This window comes from Panthera pardus, unplaced genomic scaffold (genome assembly GCF_024362965.1).
Source record: "Panthera pardus isolate Hobbes unplaced genomic scaffold, ASM2436296v1 HiC_scaffold_8, whole genome shotgun sequence".
In the NCBI taxonomy this organism is placed as follows: domain Eukaryota; kingdom Metazoa; phylum Chordata; class Mammalia; order Carnivora; family Felidae; genus Panthera; species Panthera pardus.
The window spans coordinates 126,262,970-126,284,256 of NW_026527013.1; the positions used below are offsets into that span (position 1 = coordinate 126,262,970).

Sequence of the window (21,287 nt, forward strand, 5' to 3'; positions counted from 1 at the left end):
AGCAGCTTGTGTCTCAGTCATTTGTCAGTTCTTTAGGGCAGAGTCTTTGGCATTTACTCAATGCTGGGACCGTAATTTAAATTTTAGGCACCATACCAACAAAGATCAGCTACACCTCCATGAAGTACCATCTGAATGTATAAAACCTTAGTAAAACCACATGAAATCAGACAGGGAGTAAGCCAGTAATAAAATAAGAGGCATACTACAAGGTATTTTAGAATATATTAGGCTTCAAGTTTAAGAATAATTGGGACAAAATTAAGCTGTTGTTGATGTTTTGTGGCAGAGGTCTTTGAAGGAAGGCCTACTTGCAGGCTTATTTGTAGCCAGAAATCCTGAACTTTTTGATTATATAGTCTAATCCTTCAGGTAGCTCCCAGCCTATGACTTGTACCAGTGTCATTGACACAAGGTGATTTCACTGTCAGGATCTATATTGTATTTTCCCCAATGGAGTTTTCTTTTCTCTCTCTTTTGAGGACAAGGGCTCCATTTTAGTATCGTCTTTACCTCCAAAGTGCATAATAGGTATCTCCAACATATTTATGGAAAGATTGCCTTTCTCATAGACTGTGCCCGAGAGGACTTATCCCTGGTCAAGCTTGAAAAGATCTATGTAAGTAGAATCCTAATGTGTGAGATTTACTTTCTGGTGATTCTTCAAAAAGCCTATGCATCTTGCTAGGAATTTTAATTGCTGGTAAGGATTGTGGGGCTGTCACAGACGTTGGCATTGAGGCATTGACTGGGTAGTGACTCAAATAGGGCTAAAAGATGCTAAGAGGGATTTATTATCCCCTTCTCCTTGGCAGGAGTGAGCTAGGAATCTATTCTTGCCCCAGGCCTCCATTACCTGCCAATCTGATGTAGCATTGAAACTTTTCCTAGGTGAATGGTCAGGCTGAGTTCCTACCTGTCCTACTGAGGCAGCAGAGAATGTATCACTGACCCAGGGGTTCTCCTTGACCCCTTCTGCTTCCTGACAGCAGGCAGCCAGATGTAGGGTTTGAAATCATGAACTGTGAGATCACGACCTGAGCCGAAGTCAGAGACTTATCCGACTGAGCCACCCGTGCACCCCCTGACCTCTTTCTTGATCCTTAATGGGTGGCTACAGTCAAGTCTAGAGAGTATCCTCATCGTGTTTCTAGGCTCAAAGACAGAAGTAAATGGAACACCCTGTTTATTCGCCTACACAATCCTTAGCACTGTGCCCTGGGAATCAGACTTGGCATTTGACTATTGACTAAGATGAGACCGACCCTAACCTAGGCAGAGCAGCCAAACCCTGAGGCTGGCCCAGAATTAACCTGCTTTATTGCTGGCACATGTCTGGTGGGAGTAAAGGTCCAAAGATTAGATTTGAAGCCAGGCAGAACTGGGACATAGGGTGATAGCCCTCCCCTCAAGCCTCTCATCTTATGTGAGTTATGTGCCAGCTCAAGGAGAAATGGGGAAGCTGGGTAAATCCCACCTACTTTCCTGGGCTGTCTAGGAAGGACACTGATGCTTCGTTGAGGAATTTATAATTTATTTCCCATGGCAACCAGGCAGCAGGGATAATTTAAGATATGAATAATAACTTAAAAACATTAAACAAATTTTAGAGGGTTTCAACTTTCTTCCTAATTGGATTTTTTTTTCCAAAACCAGGGTTGTTTATATGTAACAAATTTGTTCTACCTTTTCCTTCTTCCTCTTTTGTACTGTGAAATGCTAGTGCCTGATTAGTGGCTAGAGAAAGGCCATTTGAGAACAGGGCAAAACCTAAATAAAACAGGGTTTCTCAACCTTGGCACTATTGACATTTTTAGTTGTGGGTGGTTTTCCTGTGCATTGTAGCATGTTTGGGAACATCCCTGGATTCTACTCTTTAGATGTTAGTAGCGTCCCCTCTCCAGTTGTGATAATGAGTAGGATGGGTAGGTTGTCCCTGGATGAGAACCACTGGCCTAGGGACTCCACCAAAGTGATTGATAAGTCCCCCAAGTCAACTTCTTTCCTTCCCTTGTTCCCTTCCAAATTGCATGGTGTCATTATTGCATACTGTGGTTGAGTGAAGTGAATTATGTGTCATATATGAGAGAATTTATGGAGTTGTCTAACCGGAGTTCATGGGAAGAAAATGGAATTTGAAGTCAGAAAACCCAAAGTCAAGTCACCGTTGATGTGATAGAGTAAATTGGAAGCACATCTCCCCTGCCCTCAACTCTTCTTCCCCAGGCATTTCTTAGTATGGGAGAAATCTAGGAATCTGAAAACATCTGTTAAGGGAACTGAAATTTTCAACCCCAATGACTCAAAGAGACATTCTCGGCCCAAATAGTTGTCCATGGCATGTTCAAGGCAGCCCAGAATGGAGTTAAGCTCTCTGTGTAAACATGTTACTATCTCTAAGGGTCAGCATGAAAGCTGTGGGAACAGAAGGAATATGTTTTCCTTGTAGGAGCCTGGACAGTGTTTTTCTTGGATGAAAATGACATTTGGGGCACACTTGATAATTGAAGAGCAAAATGACTTCAGTCTTATTGGTGGGAATCCTAGAAAATGGGTATTTATTGTTGTCCCCCTGGTGACGGGACCAGACTCCTTTGACAAGTGGTTAGAGGGAAACTGCTCATTTTGTGTGTGAGGAGGGGTGGAACTTTCTGAGGGAGGTGGTTGTGAGGGGTTGGCTTAAGCAAGGACTACAGGAGGAGGAGGAGGAGAAGATACTGGAAAGATACAGAGAAGTTATTAATACAAGGGAAAGCTCTCCACCTCCACCCTCTAAGGTGGGCACTGAGGAAGGAGTTTCAGGTTTTTCCCTTTAAATTGCTCGTCTGACTCATTAGAAACTGCTTGGACCTCCAGAACACTTTAGTAGGAGTTGGTCTAAAGAGGAGGCTATGGCAATACCAGGGTAGGGGCAGACCTTTTAATGAGAGATTGGCACAGGTGTTGTTGACGTGGGGCTGAGGGGAGGGTACACAGGCCCCTTGTTGTCGGTGCCTGTCAGAGAGGACTGAGGCCAGCACTTCCCATCCCCCTTCCCTACTTAATTTTCTCTAATAACACTTATCATCCTCTGACATGCTCCCACTGGAATATAAGCCTATTGGTTTTGATTACTGTGTTCACTGTTAGTTATGCAGTGCCCAGAACAGTGCCTGGCATATAATAAATATTTCTTGAAAGGACTTTCTCCCCCCAAACACCGAGAGAGCCCTGCTACACCCACGTTACATATACAATAAGCTATGCAACATTTGGCAAGGTGCCTGCCTGTCTGAGCCTTAGGTTTTTCATCTATAAAATGGAATTAATGAAAACATCTTACAGGATTGTTTTAAGGATCAGCATGTCAGCCCTTCCTGATGTGAATTACTACTACTTTTACACTGTGTATAAAGCGTATGGGTGCTAGAGATGCTATTGGAAGTTTCTGGAGATCTTTAAAGCGTTTTAGAGCCAAGGATTCCGAGTGAGTGTGGGAGCAGGAAGCAAGGCCGCTGGAAGATGTGTTGCGTAGAATTTTAACTGTCCACCAGAGTCCACAGAATTTGTTAGAATTCTGGCCACCAGGGGGCACTCACCATTGAGATTTGGAGAAATCCTTCTCTTCCACAAGAGCTTTATCCGCTCATTCTAGATTTCACTTTTTGTTAAAGGAGTTTCTTGACTTAAACTCTTACCTTTCAATTTGTCCTAATTCTACATTAAAGATTTCTGCCCTTTCTGTCTTTGGATCCGGTTCTGCTCACCTTTAGATACTGACCTTTTATATCCACACCTCAGGGCTCTTGTCCTTACCTGTTCTGACCTGTGCACTGTGGTGGCATTTTAGGTGTATTCCTATATGGTTCGGACCACATATATTTGAACTATGTATAGCTAACATTGTTAGTTAGTAAACTAACTATATGTAACTAACATTGTTAGTTAGTACAATTAGTAAAAGTATCTTCAAACTAATACCGAGAGGATAATATCTGTTGTGCAAATTATCCCAGAGAAACGTTCCATTTGGTAAGCCGTATAAAATAACATGGCTGCCATTTGGCAGGTGGGAATTTAGATACTTCAGAGTCTTCATGACACTGGAGTATAATTTCTTAGGAGTAGTCATTTCTGGGACTGGGTCAGCTTTCCTGTTGGTGAAAGAAACAGAAAATATTTTAGTAGATAAGGATAAATGTGTACACATACATGATCCCCCCCGGCCTCCTCCCCATGCCCCATACATACAATGTAGTAGCTATTGGTGCTATTTGCAAAATACTTTGGGCTTCCTGACTCTCTTGTGGTTGGGTGGGCCATGTGACTGGTTTAGCCTATCAGACTGTGAGCAGAAGTGTCATACGTCACAGTTGGTGATACGAGAGCCACTAAAATGCTCTTTGCCATGAGTCTGCACTATGTTCCATATAGCAGCTGCTTCACTAATCTGAGTCCTAGAATAGAGCCCCATGGTGATCCCTGGTGGACAGTGGAGTATGAGTAAATGTTTTTTGCTTTACGCGACTAGGATTTGAGGCTGTTTGTTCCTGAAGCATGAGCTTACCTATCCTGACTGATATACACAGTTAATGGAATCATAGGAGTCTGGTATTATTATTTGTTTGACCCTTTGAATTCTGTAACTTCGTCTTTAAACTCTTCACATATATCACAGTTTGGAAAATACAACCTCTCTGAGAAACAAAATGACATTATGTATCCACACAACATCCTTCCTTTCTACATTGAATGTGAACATACACACATTTAGGAATATATCAAGTTTGAATTAAGGTACTAACTTGCATTATCCTGGGAGTAGATTATAGAATTCTCTAAGATTTTCATCTACTCTTTAGGGTTAAAACTGCCTTTTGTTAACCTAAATGGAATAATAAGTTGTTTTCTATTTTGAGCCCTTAAAATTCCAAAGTTACATAATAATGATCTTATAGTGGTTTGAGTGGTGTCCCTCAGAATGTGATCTTATTTGGAAATAAGGTTTTTGCAGATATTAAGATGATGTCAAACTGGGTTAGAATGGGCCCTCAATCCAAAGACAAGTGTCTTTATAAGAAGAGAAGGTGTTACACAGACACACAGGGAAGAAGGCCATGTGAAGCTGGAAGCAGAAACTGGAATTATGTTGCCACAAAACACAAGGAAGGATTTTCCCTTAGACCCTTCAGAAAGAGCATGACCCTCCTGAGACCTTGATTTTGGACTTCTAGTCCCTAGAACTGTGAGAGTTGTTTGAAGTCACGGAGTTTGTGGTATTTTGTTATGGCATCCCTTGGGAACTTAACACAGATTCCAAACCAGGCAAAGGAAGTCTATTACTCACAGGCTGGACTCAAGGCATGAGTGACATGGAAGGAAGGGACAGAAAGAAGCCCTGGGTAGATCCACTTTAAAAACTTTTTTTTTTTTTTAAGATTTTAAGTAATCTCTCCACCCAAAGTGGGGCTTGTACTTACAACCTCCTGAGATCAAAAATCACAAGTTCTACCTACAGAGCCAGCCTGGCATCCTTCCACTGTTATGTTTTAAGGGAGCTTCTAAATGACATCGGAAATGTACCAACATCTCAAGTTGGCTTAACTTTTGACCTTGAAATTTATAGTAACATTTCCACAAATGTGCAAAGATGTACATATAAGTATTGCAACATTGTGTGAAATAGTGTAAAGTTAGAAAATGCTAAAAAGCCTGGCTATATAAATTATAGTACACTCATGAAGTAGAATGGGATACAGCCAGTAAAAATAATGAAGTAACTAGATACAGGTGATGGTTACACAACACTTTGAATTACTAAATGCCACGGAATTGTTCACTTTAATTTAATTTTTTAAAATTTGCATCCAAATTAGCATATAGTGCAACAATGATTTCAGGAGATTACTTAATGCCCCTTACCAATTTAGCCCATCCCCCCTCCCACAACCCCCAGAATTGTTCACTTTAAAAAGGTTAATTTTATATTATGTAAATTTCACCTCAATAAAATAAAATTTTTTTTAAATAATGAAGTAATCTGTAGGTGTTAGCATGGAAAAGTATTGTTGATTGAAAAGAACAAATTATAGAGTAGTAAGCATAATATTATTTCATTTCAATGAGCATTAATCAGTCTGTAAATTAGAATTTGCATAGACAAAATCTGGATGCAAATACGTTGAACTGTTTCCATTGGTTAGCTTGGAGCAAGGTGGTGGGGTGGTTGGTAGGCAGTGATGTTGGGGAAACTCACTTCCTATGCCCTGTATTATTTGAACTTTTCATAACAGATGTTATTTTGTAATCAGAAAAATAACAACAATAAAACAGATTCTCATATTATTTTTATTCTTTCTAAAGTAAGGGGGGGAAACTGGACTCTACCTAAATTTTAATGGGAGGAGCAGAAAGCATTGTAATTTTACGTCATTCCCCCCCCCCCCCCCCCAACCTAGTTCACTTAGTCAAATAAAATCACTTTCTAAATTGCTGCTATCCAGAAGGGACAGGTTGATCCTGGATGCGAGGTTCACTTTGGCTAATTTGTGACAAGCAATATATACCCATACAGAGGAAAAGGCAGAGAAAGTCTGATTTAGGGCTTGTGGGTAGGGTGTTAGTTGTGGATTATACACATGCTTCTACACTACATAACAGGTTTCTTAGGCCCCCTCTCCCCTGCCAAATAAAAGAAAAAGAAAAGAAAAGAAAGAAAGAAGAAAGAAGGAAAGAAAACGTTGTCCTATTTTACCCTAGCATATAGAACAGACTGCTAAATTCATGTTTTTTTACCTTGGGAAAAAATATACTACTTTATGAGTAAAAATCTTCCTAATTTGCATATAAAGCTCTCATAAGGATTTGACAATAGGTTGCTTACCTACCAAGCGCAGAAGGCTGTGTAGGGGTTTTGGCTTGACTTGCATATGTGTAGAAGTGCTAGAAGGATCTCCGTTTGTGAAGGGGATTTAGGCTGCCTTGTGGGTTTGCTCAATGCAGGAGGACCCACCCAGAGTAACTGGTTTTATTTCACTGTGTGTGTTGAATGTGACCGTGAGGATGAAAGGGAAGCAAGCTGGGTGTCTATACCCTATGTTCAATCACCAGTGAGGGTACCACATACTGCTTATTAACTTTTGCCTTGGTACCTCAGTTTTTTGTTTTTTGTTTTTTTCCTGCTGATACACTAGCACTTTGGCACGAAGCAATTATGCTGGGCTATGGCTCTCCACTCACATAAAGCCAAGATGAGTTAAGATGGAGAAAAGTCTCCCAAACTCCCTATTTAATGATTATTTTTTGGCTAGAGACACAGCCCTGATGATAACAAAGAATCTGAGCTAATTTGTGCTTTTGCACCAGCACCCCATAACTGAACCAAGCATTACCCAAATGACTAATTACTTAGTGAAATCAAAATGGAAGCCTTGGTGTTGCTGATGGAACATTCTCCAGTCATCTTTGCTCCATCATGTACAGCACATGGATATGTGCATTGTCAATCAAACCCTTCGATGTGCATAGCAAAATTACCTGATTTTTAAAAAATTTTTCTTAATGTTTATTTATTTTTGAGAGGGGGGAGGGGGAGGGGCAGAGAGAGAGGGAGACAGAATCTGAAGCAGGCTCTAGGTACTGAGCTGTCAGCACAGAGCCTGACGTGGGGCTCAAACCCACAAACTGTGAGATCATGACCTGTGCAGAAATCAGATGCTTAACAGACTGAGCCACCCAGGTGCCCCCAAATTAACTGATTCTTAAAAAAATTTTTTTAAGTAAGCTCTAGGCCCCATGTGGGGCTTGAACTCATGACCCTAAAATCAAGAGTCACATATTCTACCCACTAAGCCAGATAGGGACCCCAAAATTAATGGATTCTCAGTTCAGGCAGGGGCACATGGGTCTAAGTGATAGGTGGTGGGTCACTTCTTCTGGATGCCATAGAAGGTGCCTTCTGACTCTGTCCCTGAAAAATCCTCAATGCCATTTTGGTCTGGGTACTGTTTCTCCTCCAGTGGTTTTTGAGGAGAATTAGCATTAGCGTTTTGGAGACCACAGTTCCAGTGGTTTGGGAAACATCTCTTAGGCCTTCTCTGATGTCCACCAAAGGTTGAATGGGCTGAACTGCAAGCGTCTAACCCTCTTCAACCCACGTTTTCTGGAGCCTGTGTGGGGTCCACTCTGCCAGCCTGGATTTGCCTGCACACCCCAGCGCCCTGCACCCCTTCTCACTCACTGATGAGCTCCTGCCAGTCACCCAGACGGAGAGGTGAGGGGTTAGGGGAGCTGAGCTCACAGAGGGAAAGCCTGGGACATGTGAGGCTTCCACCAGGGAAAATGATGAGAGAGCAGCCGGCGCCCTCGGCTGTGCTTTCAAAGGTCAGGAACACACGGCGGGGGAAAGACAAAGAGGCTCACCTCCTGGGTGGCTCAGAGCCTGTCCTTGTCCTAATGAATTGCGTCTGATCATGAAAATAAGCCCCGTGACTTGGGTGCAGGGCCGGCTGTGATCTTTTCATTACCCTGGCAGCTATTCCAGCCAGATTTCATCCGGCCGATGCCAGAGAGATGTGCCTCCTCCTAAGGATGAAGGCAAACAGCCTCTGTGGAAAATAGTTCCCAGAACCTGAGCGAAAGCCCAGAGGCTTGTCATGACTGAGTGCTCAGACCTCATGCACAGCTAGCATTTGAGCTTCTAAGCGGCCAGGCAATATAGTCAGCCCTTTCTGCAGGCCAGCCAGTTGTAATCACATCTCTGGCCTCACACTCAACCCCCCTCTAAGAGGCGTCTTGCCGCAGACTGGGAAGGAGATGGGAACGCACTGGGCCCGCACTACCTCATGCCTAGAGATCCTGGGTCCCTGGAAGTGGGTGTGCCTTGGAGCATGCTGGCTGCTTGGGAACCTCCTTAGCCTTCCCATGGCCACCCATGCCTCAACTGAGGAGGCCGGAAGATAGAAATGCTCTGAGCATTTCTTTCCCTGCTGGTTTTCCTACCATTTGACTGGATAGAATGGATTGTTTCCCTCTCCTTGGGGAGCACATTGGTACCTATCAGCACATTGACTGGTTTCTTCTTAATGCAGTGCTGATCATCTGCCCTAGGTGACATCAGAAACACTGACATTGCAGACAAAAAAATAATGCTTGGGGGCAGGGGAGGCAGACAACCTGTCATAGGGGGGCCCTGGTTCTTTCCATTAGGTGAAAAACGTACAATTAATTATTTCTAGGTCCACTATAAAGAAAAATGGACCATGTCAATCGATGTGGATAGTACTGGATGTTTTCATAATTCTATCACATTGCTGACAATTGCAATGTTCTTGTCAGGGATGTCATGTTGGGATGGGGGCGGAGGAAGGGTTTATGATTTGAGGCCCTTAAGGACATTCCCATTTCCCATGCTGCCCCTGCAAGGTTCTGCTGCTGTAGCTCACTCAAATCTTCCCTATTTCCAGGAATTTTTCTCCTTCTGTATCACTGACCTTCCATAGCTTTTAAGGGCAGTGACAGGAAAGGCCAGGGGAAGCTGGGTTAGCTTTGGCCAAATTGACTACAATCACAATGAGAAAGCTGGATGTGTCTATGTTACCTTTCTTCTTAAATTCCAGATACTAAAAGCTGTCTTCCAATCCTGGCCTTCATTCATTTAGCAAGTATTCATTGAGTAACTGCATGAGTTGAGTGAATTGAGAAAGAAGCGTATAGCTACATTATTTCAGTATATCCTAGCTAGCATCCTCATGTAAAAAAAAAAAAAAAAAAGAAAAGAGAAAAGTCAAGCAAATATCCCCAAACTTGTTCCAGGATGGACTTATTATGCAACTCATTGCTAGCTTGAGCTTTTTATGAAATTGCTTTGCTCATTTTGGTTTGTCTACTCCACCTTGACGTTCTGGCAGATGGGGAGGTATAGCTGCCATCTGCCTTTATTTTTCTAACCCCACCACAGGACATTGCAAAGTGGGCACCACAGGGACATCCCACACTGCCAACACTGTTCTTTCACCCAAATGCTTGCTGCTTATCTGCCCAGATCCCTGGCGGGGGGAGCGGCTGGCACAGGTCTCTGGCTGATGTCTGCCTTGCCCTTTGGCTCTTTGGAAAAGGAAAAGCAGGACTGGGCTGGAAGGGCCTCTGAGTAAGCAGGTTCTGTTGCAAAAGTGCAGTTTCAGGGGTTTGGACTCTTGGAGTCAAAGCTGCTTTCCACAGGTGTTCTTTACTCAGTATCACTGGTTTGCTCTCTATCCCCCCCAGGGGAATATGATCCAGAGGCTATCAGGGCACTGGCTGATCTGACATGGGTTCAGTCTGTGTGGTGATAGGACTGGGGTTCCTGAAGCTCAGTGCTTCTCCTTCTAGAAGTTCCTTGTGATCAGGCACTGTGGCCTGTTTGCCATAATGCCCCAGAGCCTGGCACAGCATTTGGCACATCATAGGTCGTTAATATATACTTTTCAAAAAGCGACTGTCTCAAAGAAAGCAAATAAGGCAAGTGTGGATTGTGGAAAGAGCACAGAACTGAGTCAGAGAACCTGGTCTGCATCTCAAACTTGCTACTCATTCAGTATTAGTGAGTTCCTTCACCTTGCCGAAACTGTTTCCTCATCTGTAAATTGGGGACAATCATACTTTTGTCTTAAGGCTGCTGTGGGGATGAGATAATATAGAGTGGTGCAGCTCTTGGCTCATGGAAAGTTTTGTGGGTGTTTGTTATTTACCCAGAGAGTTCCATGTGGCTCATCACAGAGGTTGGGACTTTGGTCCCCAGTGTGTTGCTTTGGGAGTCTTGGGGTTCTGGGGAGGGTGGTAAACCAGCCCAAGGTGTGCCAAAGCAGGGTCTGGCACTCCATATCTTTGCAGGACAACATGGTATCTCTTGGCCTGAACTCACTTCACTAATTAAGTTTACAGCTCCTTCACTGTGAGAGTTCCAGGGCTCTCACAACTTGTGGAGTTATTGGTGAGGGCAAACACATTTTCATAATATTGAACTGGGTCTTTAACACAGACTTAGAAAGCTTGGTGAGTGAAAGCAAAGGGTGGGCAGTGAGTAGAATGACCTATTTCTAGTACCACTTGGCTTGGAGGCCAGATCTGCCATTAATCAATTAATCAAGCAAGTCACATAATGTCTCTTGGCTCTGCTTTTCTGTTTTCTAAAATGGTGGGTGGGTGGGTGGCTACTGGGGAGTTGTTCTAGATCTGATCTCACCTTTTTTTTTTCTTTTTGGCCACAATCACAGGACAGATGGCATTCACATGTGCAGCATATTCTTAGGGGTACACACAATTTTTGAAAAACCTTCCAAAATGGTGTGGGGGAACTAAGGCATTCAACACTTTGAAATCACTACTGATATTAGCAGTTTAGCAAAACTGCTTTCTTACTGTGGGCCATGGGCATACATAAAATTGGCCATAAATGATACACAGTCCTTTTGCAAATGCTCTAAGCCTATGCTGTCTCTGCCATGAGTACCTATATCATAATATAAGTGAGGAAGCTATTCTTATGGGGTAGCAGAAATTCAGCCTTATTTTATTTAAAAGGCCGTTATATTCAGTTTGGATTCTTGGCTAGTAGCAGCATCTATCTTGTGCTACAATTGAGAACTTGTAGCATGGCATACCCATTTGTTGTGAGTTGGAACAGAGAATTAATGGATCAGATCTTTTTAAAAGGGCCTTTCAGCTTTACAGGTTGGTTCCGTTGATTTCACATATGTCTGGGACTTGCTAAGACAGAGAAATTCAACTCAACAGCAGGTACTGGGACACAGTGGAGTGCAGTGGAGGACAAGGAATCCAGAGTCCAAGAATTTAAAACTTTTTTTCTCCATAACTCACCCATTGCAGACATCATTTCCAATCATGGCGTATATAATGATGGCTGGATGATCCAACAGTGGGTCCCTGGACAAACTGAGAAACATAGATGGGATATGAATGGCAAACACTCAGAAGCTGTGCTTTGGAACTGATGTCACAGCCTGGATCTGTGAAAGGATCTTTGCGTGCCCCCCCTTTTGGATAACATTTTGCTATTTTTCTTTCATTCCAGTACCACCATTCTCTTTCCCTCTTCTTGTGTATAATCTGTAACCCACCTCCCCATTAGGGAAAGACCACAGAAGTAAACAGAATTGAGAAGAGTGGATTGAAGTCTCCAGTAGGCACACGTGATGCCATCTTTTTAGGACCTTTCCAAGTGTTTTTCATCAAGTGTTACTTGGTTACTTCTGTCCAGATTTGTAGGACATCCCAACATCTGTGTATTGAACTTCAAATTCAAGGTTTTCTCAAGCTTTCTCTCTGGAAACCCAGGGCCTTGCTTCTGAATTTTAAGCTCAACATGAGCACATAAAGCAAGAAAATGAAATACATTTTTTTGGTCTTTTGTTCAGCAACTTTGGCCAGACCTAAATTTGATCCCCTTTGTATGCGTTTTTTATGATTCTTCTTAAAGAACATATGCAAATTAATCACTTCCTATGCCCACGGGTCCAAGAAGTGATAATGTCCCAATGTTTGGGAGTGTCTAGTAAGGTACTGGTACTCAGTACAAGTGATTACAGGGTAGCCACAGAGGGTTTTCATTCTTTGTTTTTAAATCAGAAACCCAATCTAAAAACAACTTCTTATATCCCACTTTCACTTACCTTTCTATAAATCTGTCCAGGTTTTGGGAAGATGCACCTGAATAATTAAAAGACAATAATTAAAGGTAGTGAGCTCAATTCAACACGAGTGGGATGATAGTCTGATTGACTGAAATCATGGAAAAAGCATCACTGTGCAACCAGACATTGTCTGCACCATCACACAGATGGGAAAGCTTCATTCTCCTTAAAGAGTTTTCTGTTTATGTGGCATTATATTAACATGATCCTAAATTCTTTGGATTTCCAAGTCTCAAGATATTTCCTAAGCATGAATGAGTAAGCTTTCTAGTAGATGTGAGAACATGATATACATCTATCACCAAAGAGAAACTACTCCAAAGATCGTTAGGTGAGGAATGAGAAGAAGTAAAAAAGGATTCTTTGAGAACTAGCCATCTCCTTAGAAAGCCCCAGTTAATCACCTGCTGGGATCCCTGCTCACTCCTGAGGCTCCTCCTGGCTGGCTGGTCTGTTCAAGGTTCAGATTGTACAGCTGATATATTTAAACTCTTGTGATGAATGACCACCCTCCCCCTCTCCTTGCTACCACCTGTAATGTATCTCTTATGTGAAAATTGTATTTATTGGATACTCATTTTATTGTGGACACACTGTTAGGTACTTATATAATTAGTTCATTTACACCTTGGCACAACTGTGTGAGGTAGGTATAGTAGCATTCCCATTTTATAGATGAGAAAAGTGAGGCTTACTTAAGTGAATTGCCTAAAGCCACACAACTAATAATATGGAGAGCTGCTTAAACCCAGTCCCTTCTGTCTGTAATGCTGAGCTCTGGCACTGCTCCTTTAGGTTGGGGGTCTAGAAAGAGTGAACCCATATAGGTTTATTGCTAGTTTGTCCCTTGGAGGCTGGCCGGCAGTAACAAGTAATCACCAGCTGGGTGACAAGGGACGAGGAAGATTCTCCTATAATTTCCAGCCTTAGAAGCCTGGGGACAGGTGCATCTTATGACAGAGTCAGTGAGTGTTCTTAGAGATCTGCAAAGAGAAAAGGAGAGTGCACAGCCATGAAGGCCATGATGGCCCGTGTTTCCCTGAATCAGTGTGACCACAAAGTGACTGCCTCTTCTTCAAGTGCAGTAGAATCAAGCTATATGGGCAGTGCTCATGTTCCCTTGGTTGACTCAGGAATGTCAGCACATTAAATGGATGTTGCTTTATTTCCCTTTTTTTTTGTGGTAAATATACAACCCATAAACTTCACCATTTTAACTTTTTTGAGCATCCAAGTGGCTTTAAGTATATTCACATTATTATGCAACCATCAGCATTATCCATCTCCAGAACTTTTCCAGCATCCCAAATTGAAGACTTATACTCATTAAGGAATAACTAGGTCCCTCATATAGGTGGAATCATAATATATTTGTCTCTTTGTGCCTGGCTTATTTCATTTACCATAATGTTTTCATAGTTCATTTGTAACATGTGTTAGTATATCCACTTTTTTAAAGGCTGAATAAGTTTCCATTGTATGGATCTATACATTCATCCGTTGATAGGTACTTGGTTTGTTTCTACCTTTTGACTATTGTGAATGATGCTGCTATGAACATTGGTGTGCAAGTATCTGTTTAGGTCCCTGCTTTCAATTCTTTTAGGTATATACCTAATTGAAATTGCTGGACCATATGGCAATGCTATGCTTAATTTTTTTTTTTTGAGGAACTGTCATACTGTTTTTTTATTCCCTTTATGTTAGTGAGGTAGGGTACATTTGATATGAACACAAACATAGAAATTAAGAGCAGTCAATTCATCTCGGCATGCATGCATCCATTTACCCTCTCCATTGGTTTGCTGAACACCTACCATGTGCCTGACATACAGTAGGGAGTTGACAAATGGGTTGGATGCAGACTCTATGTCTGAGGAGCAGCATTTAAAGGGGGTAAACACATAACTGAGTGCTGGTGAAAGTTTTAATGCCCATCCAAACCCAACGAGAATGTGCCAGATTTTACAACACTGAGTCCTAAATGTACAGACTCAAAGACTTTCTGGGTGTTAGAGGGCTCCCATCATTCTCAAGAGGAAAGAGAAGGAGGGCAGCCATTGCCTGCTGACATATCCCATGGTGTCTCACTCATCTCATTGGCTGGCCTTTCATTCAGTTCCAGCCCCATGACTCTCAACTTCCCATTTTCAATAGGATAACAATCAAGAGGTGTTTAATTCTCACTCTTTGATTTTTCTTTTAATGAGAAATGAAAACTAATGAAAGCTCAAGCCATGAGTGGGAAAAAAATTAAAGGACCAGGTCAGGCCAATAATTTTCCTCATTATCCAGACTGCAGCTGGGAATTTGAGGTGCTGAGCACCCACAGAGCTGGAGGGAAATGAAAATGAAAACCTGTCATGGCTTGCCACATGGGCCGCCCCCTCCCAGTGCCCACACCACCCACATCCCTTTGCTGCTCAGGACAAGGATGGCAGGCCAATTGCAACTGGGTGTGGCGAATTTCAAAACAACAATCACAAACTTCCACTCAAGGGGAGAGAACATGCCTACTCTTCTTTACTCAAATGTTAAGGGTTTTTTTTTCTGCTGAATATTTATAATATGAGCACAGAATTTTCTGTGCTCCAGAGTTGTTGTGCCTTCCATGATTTATATTTCCTTTTGGGAATCTCAGTTTTATGAAATTATGTAATTAGTTTAGGTAATTTCCACATCATTCTCTCTTCTTAATTCCCTTTTCCTGTTGTCCTGCTACCCTTTTTAAGCCCCATCAACATTTGCTATCTCTCTCCCTCCCAAGCCCTCTTGTCTTCCTCCTCTTGTATATAGACTTCTTCTCAGCTGCTGATTTTACTGCTGCTGTTGTAGAAAATACTGAAGCATTTGGAACTGGAAGATGTGAGCAGGAAAGAAAGACAGCCCCTAGCCTGTGGGATGTGGCAAAACAAGGGGGACATTTGAAGAACTGTAACTACCCTTAAGAGATCCATAGTCTGGTCTCTACAATTACAGTTCAGAGAGATGGAAAAGGTGTGACTATGAAATAGGGACATTTTATTTATTCATTGAAGTGGTCCAATGGAGAATTAAAGGAATTCTTTCCCCAATTAAAGGAAGAAGGGGGTCTTTTTTGGCCATCAAAGTCTGAATTCTGGCTCATTTAGTGCCTTTTTCCCTAACATTTATTTATTTTGAGAGAGAGAGAGAGGGGGGGGGAGGAGGGGCAGAGGAGGGAGGGAGGAAGAGAGAGAGACAGAGAGAGATAGAGAGAGAGATAGAGAGAGAGAGAGAATATCCCAAGCAGGCTCTGCACAAATTGTGAGATCATGACTCACATTGAGCTGAATTGAGCTGAAATCAAGAGTCAGAAGCTTAACCGACTGAACCACCCAGGAACCCCTCATTCATTGCATTTTAAATGAGGAATTGTGGGGGCTCCTGGGTGGCTCAGTCGGTTAAGTGTCTGACTTCAGCTCAGGTCACGATCTCACGGTCCGTGAGTTCGAGCCCCGCATCGGGCTCTGGGCTGATGGCTCAGAGCCTGGAGCCTGCTTCCGATTCTGTGTCTCCCTCTCTCTCTGCCCCTCCCCCATTCATGCTCTGTCTCTCTCTGTCTCAAAAATAAATAAACATTAAAAAAAAATTAAAAAAAATAAATGAGGAATTGTGCATTGCAAGGAGAGAAGAAGGGTTTCACATAATCTCAGCATTGGTTGTTCTCCCATAAATAAATTTCAGTGTACATTTCCACTGCTGGATCAGTGTTGACCATAGCAGCAATTCCTTCATATTCTGGGCATTCAGATCAACTGGTAAGATGCTTTTCATGGTCTTCTAAATGAGCTTGTAACTTTCTGTGCCTGGCCCAGAGCGGAAGTGCTCTGTCTCAAATTCTTCATGGGAAAAGATGAAGTTTATTTAAATACAACAGGTCTTCAGAAATTAATGCATTAATTTGACAGCACTTATGGACTACTTCCTGTGTGCCAGGCATTGCAGTAGATGCTGGGGACACATCAGTAAGTAGAACAGATACGGTCCCTATTTTTATGAAGTTTATAGTTCTGAGGCAAATAATGAACATAAAGTGTGAGGATTCAGAGAAGCCCTGAAGAAGTGTTAAGCTGTGCACTGAAAGAAAACTAGGTGTTTCCTTTCTTGATGTTCGAAGACAATAACTTGTTAATTAATTTCTGATAAAATATTTGATGCTTTTTTATACATGATGCAGAAAGAAATCCCAAGTTTAAGGCCATTTTGTTATAACTGTCTGAATAGGACAAGGGAAGATCCAGGTTTCAAGTTCTAAAGCTTATATAATTTGGGGAATCCTCTTTAAGGAAAAGGACACAAAACAGAAAAATGAGACCTGACATAAAGGGAAGCCAAAGTGGGAAGAGAGAAGGGTCTGAACCAATTGTGGTTAGATATCTTAAGTTGGAAAATTTTACAAATTCATATGGTCGCCAAGCTTGGGAGGCCCTCAAGCTAGAATATCATTAGCTTCATAACTCTGCCTCTTGATGCTCCTTAAAGGTCATGTGTGAAGTCTTGGGGCATCAGTGCCAGGTGGGACCTCCAAGAGCATATGATCAGGCAGCCCACTTTCCAGATGAGGCCCAGGGGCAGAAAGAGACTTGCTCAAGGTCCTACAGCTGGTAAGTGGTAATCCATTTCAGATGTCAATTTAACAATACACATTAGTAATGATTGAACTAGATCATTTTAGTTCCTATATGAGAATATGTGAGTTATATTATTCGTTCTTCTATGAGACCCTGTCGCTGCCAGGAGACCCCTTTCCTACTTCCTGAGTGAGAACTGAAGGTTTTTTTCTCTGTGCCTCTGTCCACGTCCGGGTTTTGGGGAGCCTTGAGACTAGGTCGGGAGGTATCAGAAGACAATAAAATGCTAACCTCACTGCCGGTTTGGTGGTACTCATTCTGGTCTTCTTCTTCAATCGACCTGCTACTATTTACTTTTCAGAGTCTTCTAGCACCTGCTCCATACTTTCTGACAAGGCTTTAGAGCAGCTTTCAGGGGGGCAGGCTGGGTGGAGCGTACTTACTCTATTGTACCCAGAACCAGAAACCTAAGAAGTGTTATAGAAAGTATAAAATGTTCATGGAAAATGTGCTATCATACACAGACATAAAGTAAATCTAATAATGTTTTTTAACTTTCATTAGATTTTAAATAATGCAGATTTTGCTCGTATTTTTATAATTGAAGCATTTTGAAGAGTATGATGTATATAAATCCAGTTAAAAAATCAGCCATAAGAAATTTAAATTCCTTCTTTTCTCTAAAAATGTTGCTTGCAATGAGTAGAAACATTCAGACTAATACATTGACCTTGAGCTCAAAATAGTAGGCACTTAATAATTGTTGTGACAGTTTCTGCTGGTGTTTCTACTACTGAAAATGCTTTCAAATTCACAAGTGTGGTTCTGAATTTCTGTGACAAGCTAGATAAATGATTCCCCAAAACATATATTTTTTAAAAGAATATAATAGCCTTCCCAGAATGGCTCTGATCTCCCTCATAGTCTGATAACTTGACACAGCTTCACAAGCATCCCTCAGCCACGCTGAACTTCTCTCATCCTCTTTCTCAAAGATATTTTGCCCTTGGAGCCTCTTTGCACTGAGTCACCATCTCCCTCTGCTTTTTGGATTCCTATTTTTTTTTTCCTGCAGGGAAGTCTGCTCAAACGTACCTTCTCTGTGAAGTTTTCCTCTCCTTCTCCAGGCAGAGGTAAATATCTCTCACCTCCAGAGACCTCAACCTACCTCTATTTTAGTGTCATTTCAGAAGAACACTGATTGTCTCCTTATTTGTCTCTCTTTTCCGTGTAGTTATGATCTCCTTGAAGGCAGGGGCTTTGTCTTGTCCATCTTTCTATTTCTAGCACCTATTACAATATCGGAGAGGAAACAGAGGGAGTAGTGGGGGCAAAATCAAGTGGAAAATGAGAGGATGGGAAGTAAGAGAAGACCAAAGGTAAAAGGCACATGCCAGCATGCTTCAGAGCTGATAAAAAAACATGGCAAATTCATTTAAGCTATCAACACAAGTAGCAGGGAGCTTTCCCCACAATGTCCTTTATCTCAAACCCTAAACAAAAGAGATCTACTGAGGGGCCCCTGGGTGGCTTAGTCTGACTCTTGATTTCAGGTCATGATCTCACAGTTCATGGTTTTGAGCCCCATGTTGGACTCTGTGCTGACAGCACAGAGCCTGCTTGGGATTCTCTCTCTCCCTCTCTCTTTCTTGCTGACCCTCCCCCACGTGCACACTCTCTCTCAAAATAAATGTTTAAACATTTAAAAAAAGGGGGGATCTATTGAAAGGAAACCCCCTAGGACTTCAGCAACCTTTGCCATTGACAATTACATAAAAAAGTAGAAGATATTTGCTTCTGAATTTGCCTTCTGTAGGTGGGCAGATTCAAGAGGTACAGGATGGAAATCTTGACCTAACAGAAGAAATGAAAACTCATTCTCTTCACATTATAATCATTGTCAGGTGCCCTGCTTCTATCTAGATGAGTTGCATGGAACAAGGAGAAGCCAGGCAGGGCTGCGTAGATAAGTGCTAAGAAATAGTTCCACTTGGATCAGAATGTCTCCACTGTTTAATGATTCTTTGAGATTGAAAGCCTTGAAAATATTAAAAATGGGAATAAATCCTGCTAACATAAGGAGGGAAATGTGCCCCTCTATACAAAGTGTATCAAATTGAAATGTTTTTAACTCAAAAGTTTCTATTAAAATCAAACAGTGTATCTTGGAGATACGTTTGGTCCTTAGGATGAATAGGAAGTTTTGATACCTTGCAGGCATTGAGCATATCTGCATTTACCTTTTAGATCAAGCAACTCAAAAACTGGTATTAAAACCTGGCTTTTTTTTTTTTTTTTTTTTTTTTTTTTTTTTTTTTTGCTGTGAGCACACTGGATCATGGCTCCCAAATAGAAACATCCCAGTTGTTTTGTTATAAACAATTTCTCTCATTGCCTCCCAACATTCTGGGTTGAGATTAAAAACTTGACCCAGTGGTTGGGTTTACTAAATACTTACTGAGGGCCTACTTCTGCTTGGCAAGATAATTTCTTTGCTTCTCTCCTGTGCTCTGTGGCTTTTAAAAAATTGTTTTAAAATTTCCATTTTAAAATCATTTCCAAGAAGTTAACATAATTTTCAAAGGTTGAAATAGTTTACAAAAGTTGCAAAAATAGAACAAAGCATTTGCACATATCTTTTATCCAAACTCCCTGAAAGTGAACATCTTTCACAGTCATGGTACAGTTATCAAGATCAGGAAATTCAATACTGTTGTCAAATCTATAGGCCTATTTAAATTTCACTGATTGTCCCACTCATGGGTCAGTCCAACTCAGACCCCACACTTTCTGGGTCAGTCCAACTCAGGATCACATATTGTATTTAGTTTTATGTCAGCCCAGTCTCCTTTAACCTGGGCTAATTCTTCAAAGTTTTATGACCTTGACACTTTGGAAGGGTACTGACCAATTATTTTATAGAATGCCCTTCAATTGGGTTTGTCTTATGTTTCCTCCTAATTAAATTCAGGTTGTGCATTTTTGTCAAGAATACAATAGCAAGTGTTCAGACCGCTAGTTAAAGCCACAAAATCTGTTTTGTTAGAGAATAGAGATCATGGTGGGGGGAAGTGATAATAAAAATAATATGTTCTTGTATGTGTAACTGAATTCAGCTCTACCTGGATTAATACTCATTTCTAGTTTGTTTCTTCATCCTTCTTTTACTTTTTTTTTTCTTGCCTCTCCCTTTCTGAGAGGACCACTTTTGATAAAGAGGGAAGGCTAACAGAGTGCTGGGTCAAGGTATCTAATTCTGATGTTCAGCTGCCTCTGGGCAGGTATGGGTCATCTTGACAGTGTGACAGTGAAGTGAAGATAGTGGCTTTAGAAGCCAGAATCTGAAAGAGGGACAGCATGGCATGGTTGGGAGCAGGCATAGACACTCTCTGACATGGCTTGTACGAGACAGACATGGGTTTACACTCCACCACTGATTTTGGGTGAGTTATTAAACTTATCTAAGCCCCAGTTTCCTCACCTGTAAAATAGGGTTGCTTTGTGGATTAAATGGGGATAAAGTATGCAAAGTACTTAGCAGAGTGTCTGGGTGAGAGAAGGTACATTTTATGAACTAAATATTTGTGTCCCTCCAAAATTTATACGTTGGAACCTAATTCCCATCATCATGGTATTTGGAGGTGGGACCTTTGAGAAGTAATTAGGTCCAAAGGATGGAGTTCTCATGAATCAAATCCGTGCCCTTTAAGAAGAGGCAGAAAGCTAGGGTGCTTTCTTTCTGCCATGTCACAAGAGGATACAAGGAGAAGTCAGCAGTTTGCAACCCGGGAGGGGGCTCTCACCCAGAACTCCCCCTGTTAGCACTCTGATCTTGAACTTCCAGCCTCTAAAACTGTGAGAAATAAGTTTCTGTCATTTATAAGATAGTCTATGTTTGTTGTTGTTGTTGTTAAAGCAGTCTGAACTAAGCCTGCGGTACTTAATATCAGCTAAAATCTATAAAAGTAGTAATAACAATAGCAACCTCAAAACCTCTCCAGCTAAATCCACCCATCCTGCTAATGGA

General features: G+C 41.7%; 1 protein-coding gene across 3 annotated transcripts in view; it reads right to left on the minus strand.

Annotated features, from left to right (window-relative positions):
• AOAH (acyloxyacyl hydrolase) overlaps positions 1 to 21,287 on the minus strand; it is a 167,747-nt gene that overhangs the window by 20,936 nt on the left and 125,524 nt on the right. For all 3 annotated transcript variants that reach the window (XM_019418121.2, XM_019418122.2, XM_019418120.2), the window contains exons 15-17: positions 12,648 to 12,684; positions 11,836 to 11,910; positions 3,961 to 4,133 (exon numbers count right to left, since the gene is read on the minus strand). In XM_019418121.2, the coding sequence (XP_019273666.2) occupies positions 3,961 to 4,133; positions 11,836 to 11,910; positions 12,648 to 12,684 (285 nt within the window). The remainder of the gene's footprint in view (positions 1 to 3,960; positions 4,134 to 11,835; positions 11,911 to 12,647; positions 12,685 to 21,287) is intronic.